The sequence below is a fragment of the Neophocaena asiaeorientalis genome, unplaced genomic scaffold, assembly GCF_003031525.2.
Source record: "Neophocaena asiaeorientalis asiaeorientalis breed wild unplaced genomic scaffold, Neophocaena_asiaeorientalis_V1.1 scaffold171, whole genome shotgun sequence".
Classification (NCBI taxonomy): Eukaryota; Metazoa; Chordata; class Mammalia; order Artiodactyla; family Phocoenidae; genus Neophocaena; species Neophocaena asiaeorientalis.
In genome coordinates, this window is record NW_020174013.1 from 7,327,947 (window position 1) to 7,343,023 (window position 15,077).

The 15,077-nt window shown below is 36.3% G+C and overlaps 1 protein-coding gene across 1 annotated transcript in view; it reads right to left on the reverse strand.

Moving 5' to 3' along the window:
• Positions 1 to 15,077, reverse strand: part of LRPPRC (leucine rich pentatricopeptide repeat containing) — a 105,607-nt gene that overhangs the window by 3,927 nt on the left and 86,603 nt on the right. Inside the window, exons 31-37 of the mRNA XM_024753499.1 lie at positions 12,499 to 12,587; positions 8,670 to 8,874; positions 6,472 to 6,611; positions 6,220 to 6,335; positions 3,704 to 3,778; positions 2,164 to 2,248; positions 315 to 457 (exon numbers count right to left, since the gene is read on the reverse strand). Of these exons, the coding sequence (XP_024609267.1) occupies positions 315 to 457; positions 2,164 to 2,248; positions 3,704 to 3,778; positions 6,220 to 6,335; positions 6,472 to 6,611; positions 8,670 to 8,874; positions 12,499 to 12,587 (853 nt within the window). The remainder of the gene's footprint in view (positions 1 to 314; positions 458 to 2,163; positions 2,249 to 3,703; positions 3,779 to 6,219; positions 6,336 to 6,471; positions 6,612 to 8,669; positions 8,875 to 12,498; positions 12,588 to 15,077) is intronic.

Genomic DNA, 15,077 nt, shown 5'->3' on the forward strand with positions numbered 1-15,077 from the left:
AATACAGGCCATTAAACCCTATTTCAAGTTGAAATGAAGAGGGAACTGCCCCAAGGACATTTGATAAATTCATACCTACAGTTGAAGGTCTCAGACTGACCTTGTATTTTAAACCTCAGCCCCAGAGGGCTATGTTCTCCTGCAGCCAAACTCATGGCATGACTGTTCAGTTCCCAAAGCCCTCTCTGGAGGATCCTTCACAGAGATCTAATCCTCATGTAATTAAGTACTCAACTTATTTTTTACACATTATTATGAAGCACACACAAATCTTTAGAGGTATTTTTTTCCCCTCTTAATTAAGAAATACTCACAGGGGGTTCAGTGAAAGGGACAGACTCTCCAGCATTCTTCAGCAAAACTGCATAACGCTTTAGAAACAGATCATTCAATTTTACATCCTTCGCAGTCAAATTTTCATATAGTGCTTTAGCAGATGCGACATCACTGTCCAAGACTAGAGAAAAAGATATTAATCACAGATAAAGCCAACCTATCTTCTTCTTTTCCCAAAACACTTAGCCATTCAGGGACTCCTGGATCCCTTTATCCCAAAGCAAAGGAATACTTAACTACCTTCAGCATTCATAATCTACAAGCTCTGCCCTTCCTTCCCCACACCTCTCATTCAGCATCACCCGCTATGAAAGAGAAGGAAAATGACAAATAGTTATTTTAAAGACCCATGCTAGTTAAAGTGACCACAAACCGAAGTCTTCAATCATAAAGTAAGCACACACCATTCAATCTTCTTCTGCTTAAAATCACACTTTGAAATTAAGCTAATCTAGGGACTTCTGTGGTGAGGAGTGTGTAAAATAAATTATGTGGAAGTCTATATCTACATCAACATCAAGATCAGCAGCTAAAGACTTTCAATTAGGGAGGGTGGGAGGGAAGGAGACGCAAGAGGGAAGAGATATGGGAACGTATGTATATGTATAACTGATTCACTTTGTTATAAAGCAGAAACTAACACACCATTGTAAAGCAGTTATACGCCAATAAAGATGTTAAAAAAAAAAGACTTTCAATATATTCTCCTATCCTAAAATAAGCAAATGAGGAATACAGTTAGCTACAATGACCAAAAAAAATTTTATATACATTATTAATATACATTAAAAAATCTACATACATCTATACAAGTTACACTAATATTTCACTTAATTGGATGATGAAGTAGCCTAGGAGCTAACTTTAGCTGGCTTTCTACTTGTGGCTGATTTGCAAAAATTTTAATATCTTCCCTTTTACTAAAACTTCCTGATCTCCCTGCTCTTCTCCCTCCCAATTCCCAAGTGGGATTACACAATAGTAATTTTATGCTGTTTTACACTACTTCATCTTAGTTATTACTTAATATCTGCCAATTCCTCAAATGAAACTTTATGATTATAGCACTATTTTGAAATATATCATGTTCCACTCATAAGGGTAGAAAAATGGAGAATTCTGATTGCTCAGTCTGGTGTCCTGCCAACAATAAAATCAACAAAGCAACTCTTTACCCATTAAAAAGTGAGCAAATCAGTGGGTGTCAGATGGACAGGTGATCATAATTTACAAATGCTAACATTTATCTTGATTACTGAGGAAACTTTAGACTGGTTCCCTTTCATGTGTGATTGCCTGGCGATCAGGGAGGAAACTGCTTAAAAGACTAGAATTTCAGTTGTGACTGCAGGTAAAACCTTGGGGCTCACTTTTTAGTTAAGGTGATTGTCATTTCAAAGGAGTAGGTAGACCACTGAAGGAGTAAACAGGCAAGTCAAGTGGCAGTCTCAAATATGTACCCATTTTACATTGTATTAGGTTGGCCAAAAAGTTCATTCAGGTTTTTCCATAACATCTTAGAGAGACTGGATTGGTTCCCAATGTGTACAGCAAAGTGGACTTCCAAGTCCTTCCAGGAACCTGGGATCTTACTCAACAAATCAGGGCCCCTCAAAAGATGCTCAGAGATACTTTATGTTAACACTACATGAATAATTTCGTATTTTTCTTAAGTACAATTTTAAAACATATCCTAAGGCTAAATAAATTTTGTACCATAAGCAATTATCTGATATTTAGGATTACTGCCTTTGAGCTGAAGACTTAGTTGACTATACTACAAATATTTAAATCACTTAAATAATGAAGTCAGATTAAACTTATTACCGTAGCTTTTCATGATGGAAGTGTATGCTTCTTCCTTTTCAGTTAATTCAGGAATCAATTCTAACAAAGACTTCACAGTTGGTGCCTAGAAAATTAAATATAGGTAACATTACCATGACTCAAAAGAACAGTGAAATAAAACACTGATATATGGACATTATACCAAAAAAACCTAGCAACAGAACTGCCTATTCAATTTAATGGACTATTTTCCCTTTTGTATATCTTAGTACACTCGGCCCCCTGTATCCAGTGGGTTCTGAATCTGTAGATTCAACCAACCACGGACCAAAAAAAAAAAAAAAAAAAAAAAAAACCAAAAACACCAAACATTTAAAAGGGAACATATTTAATTTGCTTCGTTTCCAACCAGATATAATTAGTGCTCAGTGAAGCCTCAGCTCCCAGCACACAAAACTAGGACATTGCTTTGTCTCTTGTTAGTTTTATTTAATTTGACTTTAGTGTCTTCACAACACACACCAAAAAAAAAAAAAAAAAAAAAAAAAAAATCCAGAAAGTCCAAAAAAGTAAACATTGAATTTGCTGTGTACCAGCAAATATTTACATAGCATTCACATTGTATTGGGTATTATAAGTAATCTAGAGATTATTTAAAGTATACAGGTGATGTGTGGTAGGTTATCTGCAAATACTACACCATTTTATACAGTCTCTTTGAAAGGAAAAAAAAGGACAACTAAATATTTTCTAAATGATGTTTGTTGTAAATAAATACGAGTCAGAGATAAAAAGTGCAATTAGGTAAATTATTTTTTAAAGTGTGTGTATGCATGGGGGAAGTATGTGAAAATTAAGGAAAACTAGACCTCCCAGAGTTGTAAACAACCTAAATGTTTCACATAAAAGAAACATTACAATTGGTGATCAGTTTAAAACTTCATAATATGCCCAAATAAACTAAGAACAGGGTTTCTGGTGCCCACTCACCATGAAAAATCAAATCTAACAAAAAAAAATTTTGAAATATGCTTTTATTCTTTTTTTTTTAAACATCAAAAATAAGACTTGGTTCTGTTTCACACATACACACATACCTTTTAGTGTAAATAAGGTAACTGTACAAACTGAGAACATGAATCCGTGGCACATACCAGTTTTAAAGCTAACGGGTTCATCTACCTCATGGTTTCTACCTGAGCCACCTGACAGGAGATACTCTGCAGTAGGTGTTTCCCTCAGCAGTGCTTCTGCACTGTGAAACTTACCCAGTGACCCAAGCAACGGGATTTGTTTCTTACATTTCTAAGGGCCCTTTCTTGGGGCTCAATGCATAACTACAAGGATAGAGAATTCACTGTATGAACTTGTTCTGCATTTCCAATACAACCAAGGAGCCAGAACTGACTCTGCATCAACATCTAAAGAAGTAAACAAGCACAGGCCAGCAAGTGTTCAATCTCTATAGTATTTTAAGAAAACGTCCTGAACTGACAAGCTCTTACATGATACTCAATACCTCTGAACAAGACTAGCTCATAGCATTATTGATTTGTCAGCAAGTACAATAGCACCATACCTTTCCCGATCTCCGAGAATTCCTAATACAGTACACCAAGAAAATTGGGGTTTGTTCAGCAATTGCACCACATCTCTAAAAATTGAAACATTATTTGGTAAGTGAAGGTTTTTGATAAACAAGCAGACCAAGGTGAGTATTTCCAGTTAAGAAAGTTCACAATAATACAGTAATGTATCATTACCAACAGGAAGGTCTAACAGTCGACCAATGTTTTTTAAGGCAAGAAAAAAGAAAACAAGTGCAAGCTAGGCCAGGCTTTCATGCATGTTGTCCTTGGCGCTGCAAGTATAAGGTCTGTTTAAAAAGCAAAGGGAAAAATTCAACCAACGCTTCCACAACCACAGAATGAGGTTTAGGACTGCAAAGAAAGAGGGAAAAAAGAAACACTATTCCCCTCCAATTATACTGCCAAGCATTCACAAGTGAGCTAGGGATCATAAGGTTAATTATACATTTAATAAGGTGTCAGGGAGATAACTGCTCGTTTCTTTATAAAAATTAAAATGTACAAAGCAAGTTCTCTTTAAAGTATAATTACCTACACTTACGCATACAAAAGGACTGATTTCAATCTCTCTATTTTATAAAAGGCTTTCATTGCGATAGACAGCCAGTGCTTGAGAAAGAGACAAAAGTTAAACTCAAAAAAAAAAAAAAGTTTATATGACAGACCAGATAAATCAAGTGTCTATCCCATCTTAGATGCTATAGTAAAATCAAATATGGCAAGACATTATTTTAGTTTACACTCATCACAGATGTCATTCTCTTAAGTTTCTAAAAGCACATTGCTCTTTCAAAGCTTTAAAACACTGTCAATACTAAAATGACTAGTATAAAAAGAACTTTTGGGGACACACAGAACATTTACACTATAAACTGATGCTTTCGACATCTGTGAATAAAGTATTCTTCACTACAGCAAGAATAATCTTTTACTGTTTGACAAGCAGGTAAAGAATGGGTAAAGGGTTTATCATCTGAAACCTCAGTCTACTGAAGGGATAAAAATGAAAAGACAGCTGTTGCAGCAACGCTCGGCTGTTGCCAAGAGCCCTAGACAGGCCACTGTGGGTACATGCAGCTCTGAAGGCAGCTGCCACATCCCCACTGTCTCCCACTCTGGACTGCTCACTAGGAAGAGCCTTGATCAACAAGCTGGTAAATGAAATACCAAGTGTGACTTCCTAAAGAGCTATCACAATGATGTGTTAAAGCTGAATGAATACTATCACACGTCCAGCTAGACATGCATATACCCTGAGTGGGTACACTTAGGTATGTACACACAAACATAAAGCATTAGAATTTATTCTTTTCAAGATAAAACTTGTAATACTAAAGGCAACAAAACAATGAAAAGATTCCTGAAATCCCCATCATAAATTGCCTTTTCTGTTTAAAACAAAAATTTTTTTTAAGGAAAAGAAAAGGTAAACATGCCAAACCAATCAAGAAAATTCTCAACTAACTAGCATTTCTCTCTCTCCAGGAACAGAAGTAAAAAAGCCTTAGAGGCAGTGCCAATTTACACTTTTTACAAAAATGTTAACACAGAGAAATTTCTCAGGAATTCCTTTTAAAAATGACTTGGATTCTACTGTCAAACTAGATGAACTTTAAGGATCAAAAGCTGAGTTCCAGCAAATGAGTAGTTTTACCTTCCCTATCTACGACTTAAGAGGTGCTGCAGCTTGCAAAAACGTTAAGTGAATATAATACTATTTACTACCGGAAATTGGTCCCAGGCCTCAATTTGACACAGGGAGTCTATACAAACACAGCCGTTGGCGGGATCACGGTGACTGTTTGACTGCCACCTGCTGGGAAGGAGCTCCCCCGGCGGTGCCTGTTTGTGTACATTACCAGTGGCAGCTACGACACCCACCGTTGGTGCGCGGCTTTACATTTAGTGCTGTTAAAATGGCATGAATGCAGTTGTCTCCTTCCCTGAAGATTGCTAATTTAACAGAGAGTGCGGGCCACAGAGACCTGCATTTGTCATTTAATGTGTCTGTGACACACAAGTGAATAGAAAGCAAATTCTTAATAAATCTTGAATAAGGCACTGAGAATGTTTGAGTATTCAAGAGGAGCTGTAATTGAAAAGCAAACATTTCCTACTTTTTGTCTGCAAACTGTGTTGCCATGGTGATGCACAGTATTTATAGAGCAGCGTTAGAGAAATTAAACTAGGAAATCAAAGGAATTGTTTTGCATTACCTATCTGCACAGAAACATTTGTCTTTAAATCATTTTGGCAAAACATGTCTTCCCCCACCCCCACTTAAATCTAAAGACATTTCTAGTCTGATTTGGCATCTTTAAAACCAGCAACCTGTAACTTACAATCCAGTCCCTGTCATGTAACCTTGATTCACGTTCAAATTTAAATGTGCAGGCAGCACCACACTTCATTTCCGGTATTCTACCACACACCTAAGTCTAGTAATTTCTTAACTGACTTCTCACAAGCCACAAGCCCCACTGCTCCATGTATGGTGGGTCATTACCTGTAGGAGAGCTCTGGCATCATCCACCTTGCCTGAATCCACAAGCTGAAGGAAAAGATCGGTGACAGGTTTGTAAATTGCAAACTGATTGGCCAATCTCTCTGCCATGATGCTTACTGAAAAAAATGACAGGTAAGAAAAATCTTTCATTTAAACAGTGGTATAACTAACTCATCCACCAAAGAAAGTCAGTGCAGACTCACTAGAGAGGAAAAGTGCTTCTGTGTTCTTTGGCTAGAACAGCTAACTTACTCTTTTCAAGTGCTGGTTCCAACCGTTCCTCTATGACTTTTCGGAATAAGTATGCCAAGCCAAAGTACTGAAGTTCCATGGTTTGGTTCCCTGAAGTAAGCATATTTTCAATGTTTTCTATTGCACCATCTATGTTACTGCTGTAAAAGAAAGTAAAATAAATTATAAGGAAATATTTGCTTTTAGTATTAATATTGCAGGCAGTTTCAGTATGAGTACTTTGGGATTCACACATGCAAGCATTTTACGAAAAAAAGGAAATATATTTACAATTAACCAGATAAAAAACACTATGCAAGTTGAACCCAATCACATTTAGGTGGCACAAGCAATCACTGGGTGCTTTATGCTACAGTAACTGAAGTAGCTGCTTATTTTTAAAAACTGCTCTAGAGACAAGATCAAACAACTATATAGAAAAGAATTAAAGACAATAACTTAAAAAATTATTGTATCTCAAAGACTTGATTCTGCAGCTGTTTGGAATGTAAAATGAAAACTTGTTTAAATGCTATATAACTCTGGCATTATAATCTGCAACTGGTCACTAGTGCATGAAGTAAAGATAATGTATTACATCTTAGGATTCTTAAAAATGCTGATGATGTCTTTAAAAGGTATATTTTCATGTCTCTCAACCCACAGTCACTACAATTAGTTTTTGTCAGGTAATACATAACATTTGAAAAATATTCAATTTATACTAAAATTCTCAGAAAAAAGTATCTTCACACTTTTTATTTTAAAAAATTAATTACATGGCCTTATGTAGCAAGTTATGATAAAAAATTATCTTTATGACTATCTTTTTGGTTAAGATGCTCTTTAATTGATACTTTACAGTTATGATATGGCACTCGAAATCCAAATAATCAATTTTATGTTGGAATTATTACCTAAAACAAGAATTCTCTAAAAATGAGTACACCATTATAATAAAGTTTTCTTATGGGTTTTAGTTAGAGAATTATTTAATAGTGAATAAAAACATATTCTCGGCCTCATATAAAACTCTGTTTATATGGTAACATTTAAAATTTCATCCAGGGGCTTCCTGGTGGCGCAGTGGTTAAGAATCTGCCTGCCAATGCAGGGGACATGGGTTCGAGCCCTGGGCCAGGAAGATCCCACATGCCGCTGAGCAACTAAGCCCGTTCGCCACAACTACTAAGCCTGTGCTCTACAGCCTGTGAGCCACAACTACTGAAGCCCGCGTGCCACAACTACTGAAGCCCGTGCGCCTAGAGCCCATGCTCTGCAACAAGAGAAGCCACCGCAATGAGAAGCCTGCGCACCGCAACTAAGTAGCCCCTGCTCGCCACACTAGAGAAAGCCCGTGTGCAGCAACAAAGACTTGGATAATTATCTGGATCTTCTAACTTAAAATAATCACATTTTCTTATTAAAGGAAAAGTTTAAAGTTCTATTTGGGGAAATAGTTTTAAAAGGGTGAAAAACAAAACAAAACCTCTTCTCTGCCCAAAGAGAGGAACAAAAACCCCTGTAAAAACCAACATGACATTTTCGTATCACAACCCATTAAATGTATGTAGGATTAACTGCTAAAGAACATTTTTTCTAAAAGCATGAAAAATGTCAATTCCATTATTACCCCCATGAATCTTTAACTTTGCTAGTGAGGTTAATAAAAATCAAGTTCTTATTTACTTCTACAGTAGTGATCTTTAACAAGGAATCTAGAAATGGTGGTATGAGAATCATCTCTAAATACCTCCCTTTGTGTGGATGTGTGTTGACACGGGTGGAAGGGTAGGAGGGTGGGGAAGATGGAAATGTGTATTTTTAACAAGCTTGCTAGGCCTTCTGTTTCACTATGTACTGGTAGAGTGTCACCTTCAAGTGTTGCTAACATTCAAATGAACTTATTTTTCACTTTTGCAACCAAGTGTTTCAATAAGGGCCTGGAATGTATGAATGAGAAAAGTTACCAACCGTGAAGCAAGTTTTATGAATTTGAAAATTTTGATAAATGTTGATTTAAGATTTAATTTAAAGCTAAAACATATTTTGTTAACATATAATTATTCCCTGATAGCTATAGAATAATCAGCAACTGGCATCGATACTTCCTCTGTAGTTGATACGGCTTCTAATACCCTAGTTTTATAAAAGGTGGGATTTGAGATAACGTTCCTTCCAGTATCCAATGGAGAAAAAGAAAGCTCGAAAATACTTACTTCTTTATTTGTGCCAAAGCAATGTTATTGATGAAAACCATACGGGAAAGTCCAATTGAATCTTCGAGTCCATTTACCAACTTCTGAATGTCTTGTATGCTTTCTGTATCACCCTTCAAGGCACATGCCTGAATAAGGCGGGTCACTGCTATCCTAGAAGGTATCTGCTCCAGATCCAAGGCTGTTTTTAGTGTTGTTAGAGCATCTACAATAGAAGAGCAGGTGACAGAGCTTTTTTTATATGAACCGTACTGACTTTAATGTGTTTTGAAAACTAGCTTTTAAATATGAGCACAAAATGACTATACACAAAAAGCTATGAATAATTTATTATATTACAGAAAATATTAATACTTTATGAGAAACCTAAAAAAAAATATTTATTTGACTGTAAGATATCAGAGACCAGAGAAATTTCTTCTTTAAGTCACAGAGAAAATGCAGATGTTACTGACAGAATGTGGATTCCATTCAGGGATAACATTTAGTGACTAATTTCAAAGAAGTTGACAAGTTCAGAGAAATATAAATAAGGAAAAATTCTAAAAATTAAAGGCCTTCCAAAAATATGTAACCTCTACCCACATTCATACTTTCCCAGATTTTACTACACTCAAAAGATTCATCATTATCAAAATCTTCTAATATCGCAAAGATTCTTTCTTGAAAACAATGTCTCTTTCTAATCCAAAAAGGACTGATCATACAAGAAGAGCAGCCAAACTGGAACACTCAACTTACACACTAACAAATTTATTTTACACTGTTACATATCTTGCAGATATTTTCTTACACTGATTTTTCGGAGAAAATAAAGCTCACCAGATTCCCAGGGAGAAACCCTTCAGGAGTTTCTTTCTTTTTTTTTTTTTTTAAAGTATCATACTTACAAGTATGTGATTATGGATAAATATGGAATATCCTTCTGATTTACTGATTTAAGTGCCAGGGTAGCAAAATCATTATATTAAATAAAATGATGGACTGCAGGGAAATTGCAATACTTAGCACAACAATCACTGCTACCAAAGAAAACTTCATGGCTCTATAGAAATTAAAGCAGTGTAACCTATACAAAACTAAGACCCTCAAAGCAGCTTTCCAAGTAACAGTCTATCTTTAACAGAAGAATGGGGAAAGGGTAATAAACACTCTATTAAAAGTGATACAGTAAAAGACATCATGAATTTAAGTATTTATTACTGAATAAACAATTTATTATTACTCCAAATCTACATTCTAAACCAGTGATTCTCAAATGGGGAAAGGGGAAAATAGGCAGCTTAGAAGGCATATTCAATAAAATTTTATAAATACACACGAACATACAGGAAACAAAAAATGTTATTTATACTACTTTAATAGTATTATCTATAGAAAATAAACTTGATAAAATTTTAACTGGTGGTCATACACAGATAATATGGAATATTTTTATTAGCCAAGAATATTGTCAGCCAGAAGGATCTTCCCACACCAGTGGATCAAATAGCAACAAAAATAAGATAACAATGGTGATGATAGTAATGCGCATTCACTGAGCTTTTACTACATTTGTTGAGCACTTACTACATGCCAGACACAGTATTAAGCAGTCACACTCACAACTATCCTCTGAGGTAAGTAACAAATTTATATGTGGGAAACTGAGGCACAGATAATTTAAATAATTTCCCCAAGGTCATACTGTTAAGACACCAACCCAAGAATCTAACCACCCCAGATCCTGCATCTATGGGTGCATGTGTGTGTGAAACAGTGGAGGATAGAGGAGAAGAGATCACTTTATGTCTATCCAAAGGGAGCATGGGACCTTGGAACCGAAATCATATTCCCATACAGGGCTGGACTTCTGGACAGTTCATGATTTACGGGACACCAAAAGCAGTATCCATCCACACCCCTCCCCAAGCCCTTATCATACTGTCACCTAATTTACTAGTAATATTGATTATATTGCAACTGTGTGATGTATCAGCTATTAATATTCCAGAACAGCATTTGAACTGGCTTTATTTTTCTTCCTGCTTTAGCTGGAATTGAGAAAAAGCAACCTGAATTTTTTTTTTTAATTGGGAGCTCTAGTCAGCCATGGAACAAAATAAGGAGATGTGGATAGTGCCAACAGCATTCCCGTCCTTGACAATGACCACAGTAGGTTAGTCCGTGGTGAGGCATTGGGAGGTGGGTTCATAGCTTCTACTCTCAACCAACCTCCAGGTGAACAGCTGAAAACAGATGTGAAATTATATCATAGTTTCTTGTTGTCTTCACAGGGTACCTAACATACAAGTGGGATAGCAGTCAAGTTAAACACTGATTAGATTCAGCTCAAAAATTAACTCCTTGAAATTAAAAAAGTGTTTTATTCTGATCTCCATGTCTACAAAATGTCATTTATAAAAGTGAACTTATTTATATGGGAGCAAGTTTAATTTTTCAATGTTTTAAAATTGTTTATCAGGGACTTCCTTGGAGGTGCAGTGGTTAAGACTCTGCACTTCCACTGCAGGGGGCGCGGGTTCAATCCCTGGTCAGGGAACTAAGATCCCACATGCTGCGTGTCGTGGCCAAAAAATAAAATTTCGAAAAGTAGAAAAAAATTGTTTCTAAATATCTACTTGCCAAAAAGCCTCTTCTATTGCAAAGAAAATGAAAGCTTTTAAAGTTTTAATAGCAAGCCCTACAACACTCAATTATGACTGAAGCTGTCTAACAGGCTGGTCCTGCCTGTAGAATACTGAGGCAGCAATTTTGCATAGGCAGAAATGATCACTTACATACTCAGTCCTAACCAGTTAGGAAGACATCCAAAGACCAATACCTCTAGGCATTAGAGGCAACATTAAAGCTGCACAATTAGCAACTTTCAGAGATGTGAAATTATTTTATAAGCATGCAAGTGAGGAGTATATACAGAGTGAGGAAAAAACTAGGCAATATATTTAACGGTTAAAGAGCTGTTTCAACCTTCCTTAAAGAGTTCCTAAGTGTCTTTTGTTGTATCGGCAAAACCACGGTGTTACTGTATCAACTAAAATTCAAATGTAAAATTAAATGTGAAAAGATGCTTATCTAAATTTAAGAGATTCATCATTTTTCCCCTTGGGAGCTCATTCATAAGACTATCCGATCCAAATCCATTCCTCTGCAAGCCCATAAACAGCCTCTACCAAACAAATGGCCTCATCCTAACCCTCCCCAAAGTCATCTCCACATTTTTCTGGTGTTATCCTCTTAATTCAAAAGCTCGAAACTCGAAACTCCAAAAAACACTGTATCTTACTGCTGTTGGTATTATGAACTATTAAAAAAGTATTAGATTAAGTTTTAAAAATCCATATTATAATCACTTGGTGCACAATCCCACACATTTAACACTCAGTTTAACTCATTTGCTAACTCACATACAACCAACACAATATGCAAGAAACAACTGCTGGGAATTGTTTCAGATGCTCTAAAGTATGTTAATTTCCAAAGCCAAATGACTTGTGCTGTGAATTTTAACGCACTTGAAAGCCTGTACTTTCTCTCCTTCTGCAACACAAATTTTGCATGTCTGAAGAGCTGTGATTCATCTTAAGAAAACCCATCTTGTGTTAAATGGAATGGAAACTGGACTAAGTGGTCAAATGACAAGTACATTCATATTCAAGCTGTATTATAAATGCATGTACAGTAATTTACGTCTCTCAGCTACCACAAAAGGCTCTTGATAAGCAGGTAATTTGCTAAATGGACTCCTTTATCCAAGTATTCGAAGGGCGTTACAAGAAAAATCTGCAGAGGCATTAATGTGACGTAAAGGTCAAGCATTGTGACATACCTTTCAAATAATCCCGCCTAACTTGCGTTATGATGAGGCGGCTGTTGGCAGCATCGTTCAGTGTGAAGCCCTTGATGTGGGTCTCAGCGCTAAAAGAAGCAGACATTTAGAAAGGAATTACTGACATGCTTCTGATACGATAATAAATGGTTGAGCACCAAGGTGAAATTATAAAAACTACTGTTCATATGTTAAAAATATTGCTGCAAAATATCGACCTGGAGACAGCTTTTGTGTTATCCTGTCAATGGTTATAGAAGGATAATTTTTTTTTGCATTCTGACAGATGACAAAGTTGGAAATGAGCAACAAAAGAAACAAAGTACAAGATTTTTTTTAAACAATCGGTTCAGATTCTTGAATGCTGACATATTAGATGACTAAAATAACTGCATGCCCTGCATTGTTCTGCTGTATCCTAAGCTGGATACTTTTTCCTCTTTTTTCTACATTCACCATAATTATAAAATGTAAAACTATTCTTTCGGCAACAAAAATGAGCATTTATTTTCAGCACTTTATATTTTAAATATAAACTAAAGCATATTACTAGCACCATATCATTTGGCTGATTAATTTTCAAATTTCTGTCATCTAGATACATACAATTTTTAAAAGTGAACATACTGCAGAACTAAAACCACTGCTACATTAAAATGTAAAATTTCACACAATCTTGTCCCAGCCTTAAATTTGAAACCCCCCAACTTTTTTTTTTTTTTCCCGGTACGCGGGCCTCTCACTGTTGTGGCCTCTCCCGTAGCGGACCACAGGCTCCGGACGCGCAGGCTCAGCGGCCATGGTTCACGGGCCCAGCCGCTCTGCGGCATGTGGGATCTTCCCGGACCGGGGCACGAACCCGTGTCCCCTGCATCGGCAGGCGGACTCTCAACCATTGCACTACCAGGGAAGCCCAAACCCCCCCCAACTTTTTAAAACTCAAGAGCAAAAACTTGCTTTTCTTATGACTAAAACCTACATAATTAAAAAAAAAAAGAAAGAAAGAAAGAAGAAGAACCCTAGCCAGAGATGATTTGTTTGCTACATGGTTTGCATATCTCCTGTGATGAAATTTCAGCATCCTTAATGCCCCTAGGCTTTATCTCCCGATTAGGAAATCTCCACAGGTCAAAAGGAGCAAAAGCAATTGCTGCCATTTGCCTTATCAAGCTCAGTGATGATCTTGCTGCCAACAACCTCGGCCTACCGACATGAACATCTAAGCTGAGCAGATTGCGAGAAAAGCAGGGTCACTGCTAAATTACTCTCGTCAATCCCAAGAAAATCCTCCAAAGACACCATGATGTGCCCATCCTCTCAGTCACTTTCGGCCTCTGAGGTTCCCCCCCTACCGTTCCTGGGGGAAGGATTTTTTTATCCCCCCAACGATCCTCTTAATCCCACCAAAGCACCCACTGCTCAGTTTGACTTTTTTCCTTTATCCCATCTGTCAAAGCTCTTAAGTCAAAAACTCATACATGAGACTATAAACTGCAGAAAATAAAGGATTTACTTCCTCAATCTTTAGCATGATTAAATAAACAAGCAGACACTATTAAAATTAAGCTCATTTCTTATGCCAACATTATTACATGTATTATACCATATTTACTTGAAAATATTACCTAAAATTCATTAAAACCATAAGGTAGCAAAACTTCTGACATCACACTTGATTGTCAAACCTTTTGAAAATCTCAAAACACAGAACATTTTTCTTTTAATAATCTCTTGCTATCTCAAGAAGGTGTGTATTCAATATACATTTGAAAGTGAGGATAAATAGGAAGAAAACTCTCCCCAGCTCTATTACATGCTGAACATATATTACACATGTAGAAACTGACCAATCACAACCAAAATATATTCCAAACTGGCAAAGGGAGAAAAACTACAGAAGGTACTGGTGATTCTGCAGTCTACTCATTCATACAATAAAATAAGAGAAGTTTACTTCTGAATCATAATTTTGATCTTTCCTTTTGGAAAAAAATCTAGTACAGAGATGTCAAATCAAACTTCCTTGTGATAATGAGAATATTCTTTACCCATGCTGTCCAATACGGTAGCCACCAGCTACATGTGGCTACTTGGCTACTGTGATGGAGGAGTGGAAACCTTAATTATATTTAATTTTAATAATTTAAATTTAAGTGGACACTTATGGCTAGTGGCTACTGGACTGGACAGCACAGATTTTCTTTTCATTTTTAGAACTGCTAAAATAAAGGAAAAAAAATTGCAGAGTGAAGGGGTATCAATCTTTTAACTTACAATCAACTGCAAAAATTACTGTCTTAACCAAAGAAGATAGTATCACATGGAAAGTTTCATATTAGAGATTTCAGAGCTATGACTGGTCTATGGATTGTACTTATATAACACGCACATAGGACATTAGGCAGTGATTAGAATTTATCTTACTTTGGAAAACAAAAACCGGCCAATCCAGTAAAAACCATCAGTTATTAATTTAGCATTATTTTTAGACAGAATAAAATAAGAAGCTAGTAGGAACAAGAGAAAATGAAGTGCTATTCTTGAAAGATAAAGCGGAGCTAATCACCACAGGATTCTCA